The sequence below is a fragment of the Serinus canaria genome, chromosome 1 (assembly GCF_022539315.1).
Source record: "Serinus canaria isolate serCan28SL12 chromosome 1, serCan2020, whole genome shotgun sequence".
NCBI lineage: Eukaryota > Metazoa > Chordata > Aves > Passeriformes > Fringillidae > Serinus > Serinus canaria.
In genome coordinates, this window is record NC_066313.1 from 83,360,453 (window position 1) to 83,381,744 (window position 21,292).

A 21,292-nucleotide genomic window follows, 5' to 3' on the forward strand; every position below is an offset into this window, starting at 1 on the left:
AATATGGGCCAGTCAGTGCAAGACTGACAAACAGCTTTACATGAGACTTCAAGTCCACCTTCCACACATTCCCTAACAGTGAGAAGAGGATAACATTGTTCTACCTTTGGGGCAACACTAATGCCCCCAGCAAAAAGGGAGAGTAGGTGGTAGGTATGTTGAGCCACTAAACTAAAAGACATCTTATGATTCCTGATGCCTAAAAGAATTTTTTTTTTTTTTTTACTCTCCTGTCTTCATCAGATTTGACACACAAAGTCTCACTTCACATCACAAGCCCCTCTCCTCCCTGGCTGAAACCACAGTCCAGTCCCCCACTGAACACTTACCCAGAGGAAGTAGCACTGTGACTAATATGAAACACATTGAGCTTTCTGCCCAGCTCCACCCACCAGTGAAACGGTTTATTTTGGTTGTTTCCTCCTGGTATTTTTTCTATCAATCCTCCCATCACCGCTTTGCACTTCCTTCCCTACGGTCACTTTACCGTGCTTTTTGCCTGTCTTTGTGACAAATTCTTGGGACAAGCAAGGCAACCTCATGCTGATTTAATCCTCTTATATTACTGCTGAACTAGGCCTATATAGATGTTGGTTGTTGCATCATATGGTCTGCCACACTCTTCCTCTTCCTTTTAACCATTTCTCCATACATTTCCACAAGGTCACTGGCATAAGCACACAAGTACCATTCTTCATATTGCTAAATAAATTATCTTCTCCATTTTTTTCACTTTTTTTTCATTCTTGCATGCACATCCTCTACTCTCTTCATTTTTCTCTTTTCCTTGCCCTCTCCTTCCCACACAGAGAATTTCCAATTCCAGAGCAGTCCTGTCCTCACCCCACCCACACCTACAGGTTTCTTTTGATTTTACACTCATCAAGTTCCTAAACTACATTTCTATTCTGACATGTTGCTGATAATATCAGTGTAATCTTGGGGTTTATATTGTCTACCTAGTGGCATTCTCCCTTTCACTTTTCCAGAGTTCTGGGCAATTAATCCTTTTCCATCCTCTTCATATTTTAGTGCAGGTCCAGTAGCATCTCTACAGTTATTCTTCTCAGCAAAAGCATGGAATCTGTAATACAAAATGAGTTTCAACCAGTACACAAAATACATAAATATTTCTCTAATTTTAAAGAGACGTTTTTCACACACACAACTACAGAATTATTTCTAAAGCTTCAACTCCAATAACATTATATTAATTAAGAATAATATTTTGAAGCTTTTTATATATATTTATGTACTTTCTGAAGTCTTCTCATGTAGAATATTCATTCTTTTTGATATTACTAACTGCAAAGCACCTTACTCTTCAATTTCCTGGAAATCTATTTTTAATTAATGCTTTTAGGAGGCTGAGCAGGCATGTAATTTGAGATGTCTGAGATGACACTAACACCTTTTTATCAGATTATCCTCCCAGTTGAAAGCCTAGCAGGAACATTTATTTCATTATGGACATACAAATCAGGATGACAAACAGACTTCATTTATCCTCATTGTCATAACAGAGAAGCTCTCAGAGCAGGAAAAAGATGCATTTCTAAAACAGAAGTACACTAGAAACAGGTTCAAGGCATGAAAATCCCATGAACTTGGCTGTTCCTGTGGGAAAGCTTACAAACTTATATACAGTTGTTGGGCAACTATCCACCAGCAAGTTATTAACAAGCCCTGTAAGTCTTTGCACAAAAGCTAGATTAATGCAAAAAGACGACAGTGAGAATAGTATCAAATAAAAAAACTCCTCTCAGCTCCCTGCCACAATCCTTTCTGCCTCTGTCTATACCATACAAGAAATACTCACTTTCCTTTAATAATGAAGGTATAAACACTGCCAAAAGAAAATGAGGGATGGTGACTGGCAATGTACCTGGTACCATAGAGGTACCATGTTTCTAAATGACCACAATAATTTTAAACACGCATCTGACCAGAGCAAACATAACACTTTCCCAGTCTTGTTTTTGGCAGAGGCTCCCATCTCCTAAAAGCTATTTCTAAACACAGATGGCTATAAAAGAGCTAAGCAGCTGCCATCTTTCCAATTGCTCTGCTGTCATTTGGGAAATTTCTACTGTTGGAGGGCTTCCCACTCTTGCACAAACAACAGTGAAACAGAAAAAGCTAGCAGCAATTTCACAAGTCTGAAACTGTATGGTGACTTCTGTTAAGCAGAGAAACACCTACTGACTCCTACTGCCTTCTTGCTGTTGAGCATGAGTTTGGTCTTGTGGGTTTTGTATTTGTTCATTTGTTTTCTTATTTTGAATAGCAGAATCAAGATTTAAGTTGGTTATCCATTTCTACTAAAGGCTGATTCTCACCACATGACTGATTCCCAGGATAAAGCAGACAAAAAGCCATGTGGAATATATTAATTTCCACCAACCATACCAAAAGGATGCTAGAGAGCATGTTACAGAATTGCTTTTCCACACAACCAGGCTTGAAGAATAACACTCCATCATTTTTCTCTTATTCCATGAGCTGTTCATTTAGGACAGACATCTCCTTTTCAGTACTTGTCTCTACAGCACTTGACCCAACAAAACTCTAGATCTTTTTCTGGTGCTTGTGGATAGCAACATAATGCTTTGTACATTAGTACAAAGCAATACAACAAAAACTTATTTCAGTTTATGTTGTGACCATTTCCCCTGAACATTTTTTTTCAGACTTCAAGAGAGAGGCAGATGGCAGATTATTTTGGGCGCAAAAAGGGAATAGCCTTTCTGCAAGCCAGTGAGAACATATGCAGAAAAAAAGCTGGACTTTTTAAGTAGGGCCTGCATTCTAGTCATATATCTTAAGACTATTTCCATATCCCCAGATCACTTACTAAATGGCTTTGTCTCATTTTCCTCATGAATTATACTAAGGTATGTCCCAATATCATTTCTAACAGCAAAGAACTTCATGAATACTGTCATCCTTACTGTCCTTCTTTGTCATACCTGCCAGAGGCCAAGTGGCTCAACTCCTTCAGAAAAATAATAGTTTCATCTTCCCTAGCATTGAAAGACACCATGTTGACTGGACAGGAGACATCTGAAACTGTCTCAAGGAGTAGCTGCTTTGTGTCCACTGGAACATCCCCCACAGCAAAGTAATAAACAGCTTCAACCTGTCATTAAACAGAAAATAAAGGTAATTGGAAGACATTGTTTTACATAAATGTCTGATACTTATTCAAGCACTGTCCTGTCCTTAGTAGGAAAATTTGGTAAAACTGATGCATTACTTGGGCTATAAGATTTTCAGACCTTTGGTTCTTCCTCTCATTTATGCTAGTAATTCAAGAGAAGGCCACACAAAATTTCCTCAAGTGAGACAAGAACCTATGCCACAGTCCCTGGCTCTGATTCTACCCAATGCGAGCCTCTTTCCACAGATATTATCTGAAGCCAAAGAGAGGAGTAAGGAAGGACAACTGCATCATTAGTCAGAAAAAGGCTCTGTGCCATATGCCACTTTTATCAAGAGACATGCTATGTTGGTGCCTTGCCAGGGCTGAAAAGTAGGAACTTTTACCAGACAGTTTTACTGGCAGCATGTATTCTGAGGTTAGGAAAGATGGCAATCAAGGGAGGTGATTTTCTCATTCTGCTCTGCACTAGTGCAACCTCACCTTGAATACTGTGTGCAGTTTTGGTCACCACAATATAAGAAAGACACGAAACTATTGGAAAGCATGCAAGAGAGAGCAAAAAAAGATGGGTTTTAACAGGAAGCTGTATGAGGAGTGTCTGAGAACCTGGTCTGTTCAGCCTGGAGAAGAGGAGACTAAGGGGAGACCTCATGGCAGTCTACAACTTCCTCATGAGGGGAAGAAGAGGGGTAGGCATTGATTCCTTCTCCATGGTGACCAGTGAGGGAATGGCATGAAGCTGTTTGAGGGAAGGTTTAGGTTGGATATTAGAAAAATTTTTTACACAGATGGTGGCTGGGCATTGTAATAGGGGTCACAGCACCAAGCCTGACAAAGTTCAAGAAGCATTTGGACAACATTCTCAGCAGGTGGTATGATTCTTGGGTTCAATTCTATCATTGAACCCAACTCCTGTGCAGGGCCAGAAGTTGGGTTCAATGATGCTGTGGGTGCTTGCCAACCTAGCATATTCTGTGATTCTGTGTTTATTTGAATGGTATTGCTGGTATTCACAGATTATTTGTATTTTTTATACTTCCCAAGGCAGAGGGAACTTGGTGGGTTTACTATAACCACACACACTTATATTCTGAAAATGTTATTACAAGAAGTGAGAGAAGCTGAAAAAATGTCCTTTAGTTATTGCTTGAATATTACATTATGAGGGATTTTATGTTACTGCACTTATATATGTAATGATCCTCATGGTGAGTATGCTTCTTGAACTTTCACTATCATTAAAAATCAATGTAACAAACAGCTATCCCATGATGACTTTCAAGACAATATGTGCAGTATATCACATATATATCATGGTACATACCAGCTGATAAATACCTGATAAATCATTGTTTAACTGAAAAAATGCATTTGAATATACTCACCTCTGAGCCCAGTATGGACCGGATCATCCTTGAAACTATACTAAGGCACAGGAAAAATAAGAAGCCAACATGGCTTCACTAAAGGCAAACCACGTCTGACAATTTGATAACCTTCTACAATGGGGCTACTGATCTCACCTACCTGGACTTCTGTCAAGCTTTTTACACTGTCCTGCACAACACCCTTGTCTCTAAATTGAAGAAATGTGGATTTGGTGGGTGGACAACTCTGTGGATAAGGAACTGACTGGATGTTGCACTCCAAGAGTCGGGGTAAACTGCTTGATGTCCAAGTGGAATGTCCATGGGGCTCCTGGAGGGGTCACCATGGGGATTGGTGTTTTTTAACATCTCTGTTGGTGACAAGGGCAGTGGGACTGACTGTACCTTCAGCAAGTTTGCCAACACCATCAAGCTAAGTGGTGTCTGATACCCTGGAGGGAAGGGATGCCATCCAGAGGGTCCTGGACAGCCTTGAGACGTGGAACCAAGGGAACCTCATGAAGTACAAGGCCAAGTGCAAGGTCCTGCTCCTGCGTAAGGGCAATCCCAAGTTCAAACACAGGCTGGGTGGAGAATGGATTGAGAGCAGCTCTACAGAGAAGGACTTGGGGGTATTGGTTGATGAGAAGTTCAATATGACCCAGCAATGTGCACTTGCATCCCAGAAATCTAACTGTACCCAAGGCTGCATCAAAATCAGTATGGCCAACAAGGCAAGGGAGGTGTGTCTGTCCCTCTACTCTACACCTATAAAGCATTTCCTGGAGCACTGTGTCCAGCTCTCGGACCCCCAGCATAAGAAGGCATGGATTTGCTGGAGTGAGTCCAGAGGAGAGCCACAAAGATGATCACAAGGCTGAAGTACCTTTCCTATGAAGATAGACTGAGAGACTTTCTGTGGCAGAACTGGGGCTGTTCTGCCATAGAAAAGAAGGCTCTGGGGAGACTTTATAGCACCTTCCAGGACCTAAAGCTGGAGAGAGACTTTCCATAAGGACAAGGAAGAATGGCCTTAAACTGAAGGATGGTAGACTTAGATTAGATGCAAGGAAGAAATTCTTCACTATGAGGGTGTAAGGCACCGGGAACAATTGTCCAAAGAAGTTAGGAATGCCCCATCCCAGGAAGTGTTCAAGGCCAGGTTAAATGGGGCTTTGAACTGCCTGGTCTAGTGAAAAGTATCCACGCCCATGGCAGGGGTGTTGGAAGTAAACAGTGTTTAAGGTCTCTTCTGACCCAAACAATTCTGTGACTCTATGATTCTATGAATATGAATATTCTCTATTCTGTAAATATGAATCCTAGGATGTGCACCACAAAAGACAACTATTTGAGTCTGGGATGGCACTGAGGAAATATCTCTGCATTCACATAATTTTATGTAGTAAAGCAATGTAGTATGCAAATTCAATATCACCTACAAGTGTGCTCATACATTTCCACTATTGCCTCGGATACTGATTTGTATTCTAGCTCCCTGAATAATTTCTGCATTTCAAGTGTCCTCCCTCATGGACCTTTTGGCACCTTCCTCAACACTGGAAGATGTCTCTCCTAAGCAGCAACCCGATTTCAGGCGGGATCAGACAAATTAATGAAGCAGCACCATGTCATCTTGAACTTCTCTTGGATCTTGCTGAGGAGCCAGACACTCCATGTGGAAGGCAGGGGCCATAGTTACAGACTCCACTTATTTGGGAGCAAGCAGGACCAGGTGTCCTAGCATCACTGGTAATTCTAGACAAATACTAAAGGTAAAGAGATAATGTATGTATTTTATTAAAGTACAAGATAAACAAAATACTTATTAGCTTTAGAAAAAGGTATACAGAAACAAAAAGAAAGAACTCTTGCACCTATCTGTGTTTTAGTTCAGTTTTACAAAGTTTCCCAACTGACTCCTCCAGCTAAAAAGCTATCTGAGGCTGCACACAGGTCTCCTAGATGAGACTCAGTCCTTAAAAATCACCATGTTCCTACTGCTTTTGTTGAGGAGGCTCCTGGCTCAGAGGTATGCATGCATATTTGCACAACAATTTTTCCCTGTGTTCCTTCAGATTCACATCTTCTCTCCCTCCCCTCTAGGACTGCCATTAATTCATAAACTTGATATTCAACAGGAATAGAAATTTTCTCACTTTCTTCAAGGGATTCACTGCCTGCCTCTGCAACTTTCAAAATGCTGGCATTTATTTGGCATAGATAAAAAGAATCAACCCCCCAGAAGAAAATTTTTAAAAATTATGAACCACAGATAATTCATTCTACTTAACTACAAACCCAGCAACAACATACCACAAAGGAAATGTTCCTCATAGGCTAGTGGGGAAAGGTTAAAGCCTTTCAAGTGAGTCCTTCATATTTTGAAAGTTGTAATTTATACATTTAAGCAAGCAAGCAAACATCATATAAGAACAGAAAGGAGAACAATGTGAACAGTTCTTCACAGTCTTGATCTTGGTGGGGAGGTGTTTTGGATGAGTTATCCACACTTCATGGAGTGGCACCTGTACAGAACCGGAGGCAGTTGTGGCAGGTAGAGCTCAAAGGATTGCAACATTACAGCAGACTGATCTTGAGCTTGGGATTTACAGGTCATAAGGAAAGGAAATCTAAGGAATCACCACAAATGGAAAGAAAAGACCAGCTGAAGAAATGACAAGAAGAGCCATGACTAGGGGAAAAAACCAACCAAAAAAAACCAAACCTGTTGTTTTGGAACAACTCTTCTGTGGATGAAGCCAGTTCTTAGGAAAGAGTTACTCATGACTGCTCAGTAAGCAGACAAGTCTTCTCAAGGATTGAATGGGGTATCCCCTGTCTGCACAACAGTGAACATTGATCTTAAGTGAACTGTCACTTATGAATGATAATGACTCTGTTTAGGAGAAATTGAAATTTATTTTATGTTGAGCACCTGCCACAATTGACTCCCTCAGATTGCCTACTGGCCCACCAATATCTGGAGAAATAATAATACATGTTTTATTGCCTGACAGATTTTAATTTCTGTTTATTCAAACAGAGACCCACAAGGTCCAACAAGACTTTTTTCCTCCAGACAATGCTAAAATCTAAGTACAATTTTTTAGTTACTCATCAGGAAATTCAGTATTAATACTGCAAATTGAAAATGCTAATAAAATAAATGAAGGCAGCATTTAAAAAAGCATTCATTAAAAAATCTTACTGGTGAACAATTTGTTCCTTACTCAGTTCCTTTTAAATATTAGTTTCCAAACATCAAGGCTCATCTGTAAGAGAATCCAACAGAAACTGGGAACCAGAAGGTAACTGAAGCAAAATTTACCTTCTCCCTCAAACAATGTTCCAGAAGAGATTTACATGAGTTAGGATTGGATCTGTGCACAGGGATGGATGTTAATAGCAGTGAAAACCAATGAATCTACCCCACGGACAGTAGGCCAAATTTTCCATTAAATTCATGTGTTAGAAAACTGAAACAATATATATTTTAAGGAAATGTCATAAAATATCTCTTTAAAAACCCAAGTTTTAAGTTACTAGCTCAAATATGGCACATGTTTCATTTCTTGTGACTCTATTTTAATTAATAAAGTAATAGGGTACTTTTAAAAATGAACAGTATTTAATTGCAGGAATAACTGTGCATACTTTGTCTCTGTCCTGGGAGAAAGTCTAGCTATCACCTGGCTGATGAAAAAGGATTTGTGTAGTCCTACCATAAGCTAATACTTCCATAAATCTCTGTACTCACTATTTTGAATTTTAAATATAACTTTTCATGAGCAAGTTGGATACACAACAAAATTAAAATGGTTTCCCTGCCTTCAATAATGTTGATACTAGAAATTTTTTCATAAACCTGAAGCTGTGAAAAACGTATATGGCAAACAAAGTGGAAGTGAAGATGGTTTCTCTTTCCCTTAATGACTGAATGTTATTTATTCTGTATACTCTAGAAAAGAAAATAAACAAGTTTCTGTATTCAAAATACAGTATATTTACATAAAAAGACAATCATTAGGCATATATGGAGCTACACTTGAGGGGAAAAAAAATCCTTTCCAAATGCTGTCATGAATATTTATCTTTGCAGCATTGATCAGGGCAAATCACAGCCCCCAGCCTAGCACTGAACATTCTTGGATTTACTTGGGCTTCTGAAAAGATGCATGAGCTTACCGCTTCATCAGCCATGGCTTCCAGCAGAGCTTCGGCAGAGCTGGTGTGGCTGACAGCTGTCATATGCTCCAGCTTCCAGAGCCATCTAACTGCAGACTTTACAGTACACTCAGACACAGGAGTGCATTTCTGCTGCCACTTCATAAGATCCTGAGCAGCCCTGAAAATGAGATTAACTATAAATCAGAAACAGTGAGAATCATGCTGGCAAAAAAAGAGAGTGGAGCTCTGCTATTGTTACAATTCTTTTATATTCTTAAATAAGAATTACAGTATACCACAGATACTAAATCGAGATTTGCAATAAAGGAAGCAGAGAAAAAAATAAAACCATTAGAAAAACACTGCAATTTTACAAGAGATTTTTTTTTTTTGACACAACTGTTTCCAAAGTAGTATCAGAGGAGATAGGGTATTTTTTAAAAAGAGTTCCTGATTCATAGCTCTTCTTATAATAAAAACTCAATCAGGTTTTTAAAATATGAAAAAGAAAAGTGTATTCTACAGGTCTTGTTCCACAACTTGCTTCATGATACTGGTGTCAGAGCAGCTTTCAGAGCAGTTTAACTGACACTTTTTTTGGTAGTACAGCTGACCTTTATCTAGCCACCAAAAATAAAATTTGTGATGCTAGGCTTTTTGGTATTTTAATTGACAAAACACTGCAGTCTTAATGGAACAACAGAAGTACAGAGCCAATCAGCACTTTTACCTGTGCACTTGTACATAAAAAGGCAGAAAGGAACTATAAAACCAACTGGTTCCAGTACCTGTGACATTCCATCAAGAACTATTTTGAAGAGTTTCCTGCAAATCTAAAAGACAAATATATTACCCAAGATTCTTTCAAAGTAGTAATTTATATGCTATATTGTCTTTTGTTTCCCTCCTGCAAAAACAAACAAATTGATGAACATAATTTTTGTTTCAATTTTGACTTGGCTTTGTAGTTCATTTTTAAAGAAAAAGTTCTCTGTTCTCAAAAACTGTGGAAGCTATCTGCTTCAGAAAATACATTTTTCGGAAAATAGCTACATTTTCAACAGCTTGCCCTGAGAAGCTGTGAATTCCCCATCCATGGAAGGCCGAATGGGGCTTTGAGAAACCTGGTCTAGTGGAAGATGTCCCTGCCCATGGCAGGGGGCTTGGAAGTAGATGGTCTATAATGTCCCTTCCAACCCAAACCTTTCTGTGATTTTATTATTCTCCTTTCCAAATCTCTGTAGTATCAGAATCTAGAGAATTAAGATAGGGCACCTGAATCAAACCTGTAAGAGAATGCCTGTGTAAAATAACATTAAGAATGACCATATAATTGCAAGTTAACATTGTGGAGCCAATTTTAAAATTATATTAACTAATTCATGCATCATTTTTTCCACTCATCTATCCAAACCCAAGCTTACACATGCAAACTCTCATGCCTGTATGAGAATTTTTGCAGCTAGGTAAAATTTGAATTGCTGCTTCTGTTCTTCTAACTAAATGCAAATAATTTATTCCTCTTAGGGAACAAGCGCTTGGAAATCTTCTTTTGTTATGGAAATCTACTATTGTTTCCTAGTGCTGCTACTGATTTCTGTGACCATGGAAATCTACAGAAATACTAATGGCTATGCCTGTGCCTACGGCACTTGGGGGAGTACACATTTAGCTGCAAGGCAGAAACCTGTAATGTCTAAAGACACAATAATGCAATAGGTGGTCAGACAGAGCCTCAGTGTTTCACTAATACTGCAATATCTGAAGGGCATTACTGCAGTTGCAAATCCTTCTGATTTTGTAGATGTGTCAGTATTTGTGTTCTGTTACACTTTATCTGTTCTTCAGGGTAACAGCAGTCTTCTGTTACACAGAAGTGGCAAGTTCAGCACGGCTATGGGTGAAAATTGGCGGGAAATCTACAGATATTAGCATGACATGAACCACAACAATTTCCAGTGCAGAAAGTGCCTTATCCAAACATGTATAACATGCAACTCCTTTTCATTCTCCAACAATGAGCCAACATGGAATTTTTGTCCAGCCTGGGGAGACCCGATTGTGGCCTTTCAGTACTTGAAGGGACTCAGGAGAAAAATGGGGAGAGTCTATTTAGTAGGCCTGTAGCAGTATGACAAGGAGTGATGGTTTTAAACTAAAAGAACCTATATTCATACTAGACAAAATGAAGAACTTTTTTAAATGAGGATACTCAAACACATGAGCAGGTTGCCCAGAGAGGTGGGAGATGCCTCATTCTTGGAAACATTCAAGGTCAGGTTGGATGTGGCTTTGAGCAACTTGGTGTAGTGGAAGGTATCCCTGCCCATTTGCAGGGGTGTTGGATGAGATCACCTTTAAAAGTGCCTTCCAACCCAAACCATTCTTGATTCTGATTCTTTCTGCTTACCGAATGAGGTTGAATCTGGAAATTTGTATCACCTGTTCCACAAGCACCATGGAAAGTGCATCCCGACATAGATCAAATTCAGTTGGAGCTGCAGTGCCAAAATCCAACACAATGACAATGCACTGTTCTTGAATCACTCCAAATATCTGCCGGCTCTCACTGGTTAACCATTCCATTCGCTGCTTATATAGCTCAATAGCTCCCATTAGACAATCCACAAAATGAAGAATCAGTTCTTTTTTGGCTGTCAGCTTTATTCAAATAAGGGAGAGAAGGAAATTGAACATCAAAACAAATAATACAAATGCAGCCCCAAGCTTAGCACAGCTGCATAGCTAGTTTTTAAGTGTCAGATATGCCAGCTAAGGTAGCAGTGAAAACAAGCCATTTTCCCTCCACTGTTTCAAGAGCAAATACTTGACAAATGCATCTAAGCTATAAAGAAAAGGCGCTGCATTTTGTCCTAATTGCTTTTCATAATCTTTTTATGTGGGCATGGGACAGTGCCAGTGGGTTGTCTGACTTGTCTGTCTCAAAACTGGAGCAATTAGAATGAGCTGAACACAGGCTAGGATGTAGAAAGGGCTGCAGAGCAGATGGGTGAACAAACGAGGACACAGAAACTTTGTACCTTCTCAGACTAGAACTCTGGCTTTTAAAAAAATTTTTACAGCAATACAAGGCAGCATACGGTTTGGTTCTAGGGCACTTCAATCTCCACATTGTCTTTAACATTTGAAAGGAAAACGTAAAATGTTTCTTATTTGTACTATTATTCAACTAACAATGCCCAGAATTACAGATTAACTATTTGTGGGTAGGTGCTTGGGCAAATTTAGTTCAACTAACTGCAATCAACAACTAAAACTTACCATATCTTTTCAGTAAAGTCAAGTCTAGATTCAGTATTAATATTAAAACCAGCACATCCTCCCTATGATCAAGTGTATACACATTTACCACAGCCTGTGAGTCTAAAAATGCACCAGAGATTTCCCCAATATCTCTGGCCCACGTGAGCTGATTTACTTGCTGCCTTCTACTTCTAACTTCCTTTCCAGGACTAAGTACAAAACCTTGGAAATGCAAATGTTTTTAAACAAGAACATTTCTCAGGGAGAAGATATTTTGTGTGTCAGTCTGCACTCTTCTCCCTCTCATTTGTTTTTTCTTTGTTCTTTAATATCAGCTCAGGCCCTGTAATGTGCCTCCCAGATACAGAAGTCTCAGGCAGTCTGCCAAAGGAATGTCAGCCTGGGAAGGAGCACTTAGAAATCCAGCTTCCTCCTATGACACTCAGATTCATACAAAGAAGTTTATGGCACTACACCGACCAAACTCCATCTTAAAATAAAGCAGTTTTCTTAGAATACTGCCCCACGTGTAGTAAGCAAGTGCAGATTTCCATTTCTCTGAGGGCCAGGAAACTTCTGACTGTCCAGCCTAATTTTCTTCATTCAGTTCATACCCATTCACTTTTGGACTAGCATGCTTTTTAGCAGAGAAAACGACAGCTTCTCCCTATCCCTGCAATTTGCCTTTCTGTCACATTCAAGGGCACTAATACTACCCTTCCTCTGTCTTCTTTCAGGCTTACATTTCAGCATCAACCAAGCCCTCTTATAAGATCATCACTCCACTGTAGTTCATCCCACCAGCTCTTCTCAAAACCTACTCTGTTTTGAATGGCTTCCTCTAAGCTGGTAGTGACTGTATACAATATTGTACTCAATATCTTAAAGGAGATCTTTAGGATATTATATAGTAGCAAAATGCCTTTCCTGCTGTCCTAAGATTAAAAGACTTTATGTAGATATTTCATACTGAATTAATGAGAAAAAAATTAGGGGGAACGGCTCCCTGAAATGGTTCTTTACCCATTTTTAAGCATTGTGACATCAGAAGTGACTCTAGTCATCAGAAAAAAAATGACAAGCCACTTGCTTTTGTAAAATCTTTTATAAATTAACTCTCTCCCTTCCACACTCATAGGCACATCTCCTCAATCAGAATCCATCCTCTTAACAATAGGGTTGCCAGCAGCTGTTGCTAAGACATTCCTTAGAACATGAGCCTGGGCAGAGATCCAGCTAGCTGTCTGTAGAAAAGGCTGAGCCTTTTGTGACCTGCTGGCACTAAGCAAAGCACTGCTTTGCATTGGCAATGACAGTGCATTATGTCTTCTTATTTCAGTGTCCCCATTTGTTTTATTGACTACAATTTTATTTTTTTTAACTGGTTCTGACATCTTCTCTTTAAGAGTTCCCTCTTTCAAGACAGGGTAGATGTTGCTTAGAAACTGCAATCATGTCTGGAGAAGATTTACTGCAATGCTGCACCAAGGCGAGAGACTAAGACTTAGAAAGGAAAAAAAATATCTCTTCTACCACTGATAGTTATCACTAACAGTTTGACAAAACAGAAGAAAAAATTATCAAAAGATAAAGTTCTCACAAGGAATAAAAGTATTTTTTTGTCATAGGATAGCATTTTAGTTTCATCATTCTGCTACAGTGATAACTTCTAAGTGCATTGGGAAGGTACCAAAAGTCAGCCACACTTACATTATACACGCTGCCATCTTGTGCTCTCTTGTACTGAGGAAACAAACCATCTGCATATCGAGAAGCCACAGGTTTCCCCAAGGTGGTCACATAATCTACAGTAAAATTTACAAAATATCATGTTGCTAATCATCAGAACTACTTCAAACAGGTATTTTTCAGGCTGATGTGTATGTCATCCATGTGTGAGGCACTTGCATCAGTATTGAGCTCTTGACATCAAGAAACTTGAGAGAAATTCTAATTCTGTTTTTGTTTTATTTTCTGATTATGTCTATGATGGGGCCCTGAAGCTTTCAACCTCTGGCTGCATCTTCTGCTGTCCTTGGCTGCATCCTTGGCTGGACCCTAGACTTGGTTAATTACCTCGCCCTGCTGCAGGACTGTATCCTGTTCAGTGAGGGCACTGCCTGGGCTGCAGTCCCTTTTGGCTCCTGGTTCATTTTCCTCCCATAGAGCAGCCCTGCTTTTGCTGCTTCCTCCCACTTTAGCCAGAAGTGAGGAAAAAAACCCACCTCTAATTACTTATAGGCCAAAAAGCTACACAGGACTTTAATTGTTGTGAGGTTTGGGCAATCTCACAAGAGGACTTGCAAATATTTGTCTGTCAAACCAAATACAAAATCTGGTACAGATAATGCTGTTCTCTTACACAATTTAATGGGTGCAGTAGTGAGTGCATCTAAGGAAAAGGGTGCACTCTGCACTTTCAGTAGCTAGAAATCTTTTCCAGGATCTCCACTGATAGGAAAACATTAGGGGTGGGAATAGTTAACGTCATAAAGCAGTTATCTGTACACCATGCTGCCCTGCCAAGCTAGTACACTCTGCTCCTAACACTGTAACAACTTTAACCCTGCTTAACAGCTTCTCCTTCATCTGCAGCATACAAGATATCAGGAATTGCACAGGTGATCTTTGAATGCCCCATGGACACAAGCCAGCCAAAACCTTAAATTATGCAACCTACAACTATGGCAATACATTACAATTCCTACTTCTCAGGCAGCAAGCTGTTCAAAGAAAAGAATATATTACCATGCTCTGCAAAGCACCATTATGGCAGTGGTTAATAATTATTAGCAAACTCTTCCCCTCCAGCTGTCAGATAACTGCAAAGGATCATTTTTCTATAGTCTGACTTTGCATGAAAAGCAGACTGAATTCTAATTAAATTTAAATTTTTCCTTAAAACTGGATACCCAGAAATAATATTGTATTCCCAAGCACGTTTACTAACCCTGATGATCAATAGTAGATCACAGATTATGGCATGGCATATATTATGTTTGCAATCTGAAAGGAGACAGAGATCTTATCATCTGTTACTTGCAAGAAAAAGATTAACAGTCTCAGCAGCACCAGCTATTTCTGAGCGACAGCTATATTGGTGAGGATGTGAACTGCAACCTAGGGTAAAGAAAGTACAGCTGGGTAAGGAAAGCCATTCTCAGATCCTAAGTCCTTCTCATATTAAAAGGAGGAGGAGCTTCTCAGTTCTTTGAACTGGCAATGTCAGCAACTGTGGATACAGCTTCCATTTCTGCCATTATAATAAGAGACAATCTGAAAATCTCCACTGCATACATTGGGGTGCAGAATGAGTGTGACTCTCTAGACTATTCAAAGTTGGGGGATTTATTATCCTATTGTTTATTTGTCTTATACCTTTCCTATGCTGGAATCCAATCTGGGACAAAATCTGGGACAGGGACAATTTGTTTCTTTTGAGACCATAACGCTGAAGCCATTTAGAAGAAGAAACAAGGGACTGTACATCTGTTCTCCACTGACCAACTGCCAGTCTCCTTTTCTTCTCTTTTAATTTCTTCTTGTGGACCTCATGGGAATCTTCAGGATCTTGTCTGTGCTTTGAATCAAAGGCAACTGCTGTAAAGAGAAATGGGGGAAACACTACATTTATATTTTAACCAAACAATTTCAAAACCAAATGAGATTAATTTCTCCTTTCTTTATCTATATTCCATGGTACTGTATATATGTATAACTTACCTCTTGTTTTCTTTTTTTTTTATACTGAATAATGTCCTTAATCTGGAAAGCTGCTCTCAGTCCTACACATCCACTTGCTGTTACATCTTTCTATTCATCCATATACATTCACTTTCAATTTATTAAAGTAAATGTTTCTTGTATGTTGAAATTCAAGCCCTGAAATATAAGTCCAGTTTGCCAAATGGCACTTCTTCCAACTCCTAAGATATCTCTCCTAAGTCTCGGAAATCAGAACACTTAATAGGCATTCAAAGATTGTCAGACCATCACTACATACACATTAGAAGCATTATGCAATAAACAAGTATTTCCTAAAAATTTTATGTCAAACTCCTCCCATAAGCAGTAGTGTTGTCCCCCAGAAGAACCTGACTTTATTGCACGGCTGGTGAAATTCCCTCTGGTCAAATCACTTGCCTCAAGTTTAAATGATGGTTCTGTCAGTTTCTGCTCTGGGCTCTGATGTGCATGGGATCATGTGCATGCACAAGAAATCATGGACAGGAAGGTCCAGATTCCTTTTAACTTCTACGGGACATGGAACACACCTGAGCAGGGCCGTATGGTTTGCTAGAGTGGCTCTACCTGCATTTGGTAGCAGCAGCAGCTCAGACCCCAGAGTGCTGAGGCAGAAATGGAAGCAATGACAAACAATAATGCCTCTGTTCTTCAGCACAGAGGTTCTAGGAGGACTTCGGTATTTCCTGTTCATTCCCAAAATACTCTGCATGAGCTAAGCTGTCTCTAGTTGATTAAATGCCCTTGCTGTATCTAAGTTTACTTTTGTGGACTTTGGAAATTTCAGTACATTTTCCCCAGTACCAACATCATCTGTGTGTCCCAGTCCTCCACTGCCCATATACCGTAAAATGCCTGCAAATGTACTGCATATATCAAACTGGCCTAAAATACAAATAAAGTTTACTTCTGACTCTAATGCCTCCAAAATAACCTGCAGCCTAGTATGGAATACAATCAGAATTCCCCACTAAATTCGAGTATTATAACAACCAACCTGGTTCTAAAGGTTCATTAGATACACAGCTCCACACTTAACACTACATAAAGGAAATGAGACTCTTATCTTCAAAAATCATCTTTCAGCAACAGAGAGCTTCTATAAAGTGTAGACCGGCACAAGTCCTTTCACAGCCATCAGTCCTACAAGCAGGACGCTGGGCTGGCATGCCTGTAGAGGCTGGCATTTTACCAGCCCTCCTTTGCTCTGTGCAGAAGCAGCAGTGACAGATGTTAACTCTAGAGAGAGGCAGGTGTAGGTCTGCAGCTGCTCGAGCTTTGAATACAGTCAGGCATTGTTTATAGTGACTTGAACAGTCATTCCCTGTTTCCTCCCCCAAAAATACATAAAGGTCAGCACAGCACCCCATACACAGCCCAGGTGAGTGTGGCACAGCTTCAGAATGGCTTGTATACAGCCAGCATGCACACCACAGTGCTCCAAAGGAAACTGGGAGTTTTCTAGGAGAACACAGAATCTATGCAAAAATAGTAATGAAATACTCACAGTCACTCCAGGCAAGTCTCTTAGATGGATTAGCAGTCATGATAGATCTCTTGACTGGCAGCTCCTCTTTTCTTTATTCTGAAACCTTGAGGAATCACTGTTTAAAAAAATTAAAATATTGCCATGCACAGGTCAATATGAACTGGAGACCAGTTCCACATGCCCAGCCAATAATAAACCACAGAAGGATGAGATCAGGGTTTTCCACAAGCAAAAAAATAACCTAAAAATGATAGTTACTACCCATCTCAAGAAAGGCTGAAGTCAGATCTGACAGGGATCCACATGCTCAAAAGTGGGAAATTAGGAAATTGATAATACTGTTTCCCTTCCTTCACCCCAAATCATCATTAAAAAGAATCACTATGCTAGAAAAATGAGCATGGTGCTTAGGCATGCTGTCAGCCAGTGTATAATATTCTATTATTGCTTTGCAGTATACCTTACCTTTGCTATAATCCAATCTATGACAAAATCTGGGAGTATCTGAGATGCAGTTTTGTGCAGAGATTCATAACTTTACATATAAGACTACAAGATGAGTCACGAAGAAAAAGAATTATGTGTGTGAACTTGGTATAAGGCCCAAGAGTGAATAAGACACAGCAGAGGAACAGGAGACAAAATGCTAGGCAAAGCAAGGTAGCATACAATAGCTGAGTGTATTGCTTTGAGACATCAATGCTTTGGTTTTTCTTTTAGTAAGATGAATGAATGAGAGATATTTATGAATCACTAGCAGGCCAGCTGTTAGCCATTGTCATCAAGCAGTTTTTCCCACAGTAAAGCAAAAACAGGATAAATATTTAACCCAAAGACTTAGCCTTCTCCCTCTTTCTTCATTGCAGAATGGAACGTGCTATTTATTCCTCTTACATGGGTTTAAATACCCATATGGAAAAAAATAACCCGTTCCAGCCTTTGTCCTGCTCACAAAGAAAGAGATGAACAGTGTGAAGGGCAGGGAGGACTTAAAAAAAGCAGAACTCTGCACCCTAACACCCCAGGTGTTGTGCAGCACAACCCTTGAGTAGCCTTGGCATCAGGGCATTAAAAGGAAGCCCTTGCCACAGGGGAGCTGTGGCATACAATGCCTATAGTGAAAGGCCACAGCAAGCTACAAGGCTTGAGCCATTTTTCTCTCTACAGAAAAAGTATCATAGTACTCTCATGGTAATAGCTAAGACACATTCTAGCATGCATCAGAGAATGAATCCCAGGTGCTGTCTCATTTTCCAGATGCCCAGAGGTATGGCAACAGATTTTCCCTGGCCTTTGCCTCCAGCACCACCCCCAGTTGCTTCTGAACAACACGTGGATGTGAAATGTTAGCTCTGTATGAAAAGAACCATTTGAAAACAGATGAAGCAACTTCCAATGGAAACACTGAGTTTTACTTCAAGTCTTGGAAACAGTGAGCTCAAAACCAATGGTAGCTGGGATAACCTTCAGCCCAAGATCTGAATCCAAACAGGTTATTTTCAAAAGGTGAACCAGAGTTCATCTGGGCACCTCTACCCTTTCTGCTCTGGCCAGTGCAAACAAACTGCTAAAGCTGTAACCCACCACTGGCTCAGAGTATGTAGCCTGTGCGGGTGGCAATGTTTGCTGAGGCCATTCCACTGGGCTGCCCGTGTCAGGTGGGAATGCCTCGGGAAAGCCCACACACCTTAGAGCCCAAGAAGCTGCTCCACACCTCCTGAAGCACCAAAACCCAGATAAAGGGACTGCAGGTGGCTGAGGCTGGTGGCTGCCCACTGCAGAAATGGAATCATGGAATCACGATTGGGTCAGATCAGAAGAGACCACAGAGGGTCATTGGGTCCAATTTCTGCTCAAACAGGTAGAGCTTTCTGCCAGAGCACATGGCACAGGACTGTGTCCAGGATGTTCTTGAATATCTCCGGGGAGGGAGACCCCACAACCTTTCCCGACAATTTGTTACAGTGCTCAGTCACCTCCACAGCAAAGTTATTCCTCTTATTCAGGTGGAACTTCTCATGCATCAGTTTCTGCCCTTTGCCTCCTGTCCTAGTGATTGGCACCACTGAGAAGAGCCCGGCTCCCTCCTCTTGGCACACATCCCCCCGCCCGCCCCCCTCCCTTTAGATATTTATACACTGATGGGGTCCCTTTTCAAACAGGGCAGAGGTGTCACAGCCGAACCACAGCGGGGCCTGAGGAAGAGGGGAAGAGCGGGACAAGGGCCAAGGTGAGCCCCGGCCACGTCGCTCACCGGCGCTGCGGCCTCGCAGAGACCACCTGAGGCCACCGGCCGCGTCCCTGTATACACCGCATGGCAACGGGCGGGGAAGGGAAGCCGGGGCCTCCGGGGTGAAGGACCACGGCTCGGCGCCAGCCCTGCGCCAGCGCCGGGACCCGGCTACCGCTGCCCTGCGGCGGGACCGGGGCCGCCGCCTGAGCCGCCTCCTCTCCACCCCCAGCGCGGCGGCGCCCGCCCGGCCGCCCTCCGCCCTCACCTGCCTCCAGCCGCGGCCTCTCCGCCGCCTGCCCGGCCGCGCTCGGAGCCGCTGTGAGCCTGGAGACGCCCGGTTGCTACGGCACGGCCCGGCCTCACCCCGCGCCACAACCACCGAGCGGCGGGAGGGACAACGCGAGGGCTGAGCTGCCCGAGGCCCGGCGGCACGGGCACGGGCACGGGCGGCTCCGGGGCCACTGTCCCTGACCGTGCCACTACCCCTGCCGCTGTCCTTGCCCCTGCCCCTGCTACTGCCCCTGCCACCGCCCTCACCCTGCCCCTTCCCCTGGCACTGCTGCCGCGGCGAGACCGATGGGGAATAAATTCATCCTCAACAGGCGCCCGCACAACGCCGTGCATTCATTCCTTGGGGAGCCAGAAATACGCGGGCCAACTTGGAGAGTTAAAGAAATCTATATATAGAGCATTCGAGCCTTCTGGTCTCGTTAATTCTTAATTTAAGCTAAGCCGTTGACAATATTTATAACAAGAGCAGCCACGCATGTCCTTTCTTTAAGTCAGATGAACAGTATACACTGGCTGGGGAACTGCTGTGCTCACACAGTCACAGAATCAGTCAAGTTGGAAGGGACCACTGTGGGTCACCTGGTCCAACCTCCTCAAGTAGGGCCAGCACATTGCAGAGGATTGTGCCCAGATGGTTCTTGAGTATCTCCAGGGAGGGAGACTCCACACTCTTTCTGGACAATCTGTTCCAGTGCTTGGTCACCTCTACAGTAAAGAAGTTCTTCCTCATATTCAGGTAGAATTTCCTGTGCATCAGTTTCTACTCCTTGCCTCGTGTCCTGGTGACTAGCACCACCGGGAAGGGCCTGACTCCCTCCTCTTGGCATCCCCCCTTTAGATAATTGTATGCACTAATGAGGTCCCCTTTCAGTCATCTCTTTTCAAGGCTGAACAGGCCCAGCTCCTTCACCCTTCTCCTGGAGAAGCCAAAATGAAAACTATTCTAAAATATGTGCACCATAAACCTGAACTTGGTATTAAAAAGCTCCTGTTGATGTAAGATAACCAGAACCCCTGGTGTTTTTTGCAGTATTTGGTCTGTAAATGTTTGTGAGTTCAGTTTCCAGCTGAGAGACAGATAGGGCTGAGATTTGTGCTTTACCTCTTTTGCCCTGGTTTACTGTGCAATCACAGAGTAATAAAAGATCTGTCGCTTTATAGGATCAACGGATCAGCCTTACCTACGTATTGATGTTCAGATGGAAACACACACCCACAGGTCATCCAAAGCATTGGCTTCAACTCTCCAGGATTGGTAAACAGTGACAGGCTAGAGAAGTTCCTTATAAGGCATGGGGTTGGGATGGGAACATGACTTTCTGGAGCTCCAGTTTCTCATACCAAGAGTTTAAAGACTAGCCTAGGCATGGCGAATGATTTGGGCTTGCACAACTCTTCCCCTGAGGTATAGCAAAGGCATTTATTTCACAGGCATAAAACAGTTTCCCATCATATCATTAAAAATAGTAGAACTGAATGTTCCCAGGATCCTTTCAGACACAATGACTACCATAGCACAGGCTTCTGTAGAGACCCATATTTTTGGGGGAAGGCTTAAAAAATTTCTCTTG

General features: G+C 41.6%; 1 protein-coding gene across 1 annotated transcript in view; it reads right to left on the bottom strand.

Moving 5' to 3' along the window:
* VWA3B (von Willebrand factor A domain containing 3B) overlaps positions 1-19,793 on the bottom strand; it is a 60,577-nt gene extending 40,784 nt beyond the window's left edge. Inside the window, 8 exon segments of the mRNA XM_050979831.1 lie at positions 960-1,084; positions 2,970-3,139; positions 8,719-8,878; positions 11,111-11,361; positions 13,675-13,769; positions 15,343-15,564; positions 17,216-17,312; positions 19,696-19,793. Coding sequence (XP_050835788.1) covers positions 960-1,084; positions 2,970-3,139; positions 8,719-8,878; positions 11,111-11,361; positions 13,675-13,769; positions 15,343-15,564; positions 17,216-17,255 — 1,063 coding nt within the window. The 5' untranslated portion in view covers positions 17,256-17,312; positions 19,696-19,793.
* Positions 19,794-21,292: the final 1,499 nt, after the last annotated feature.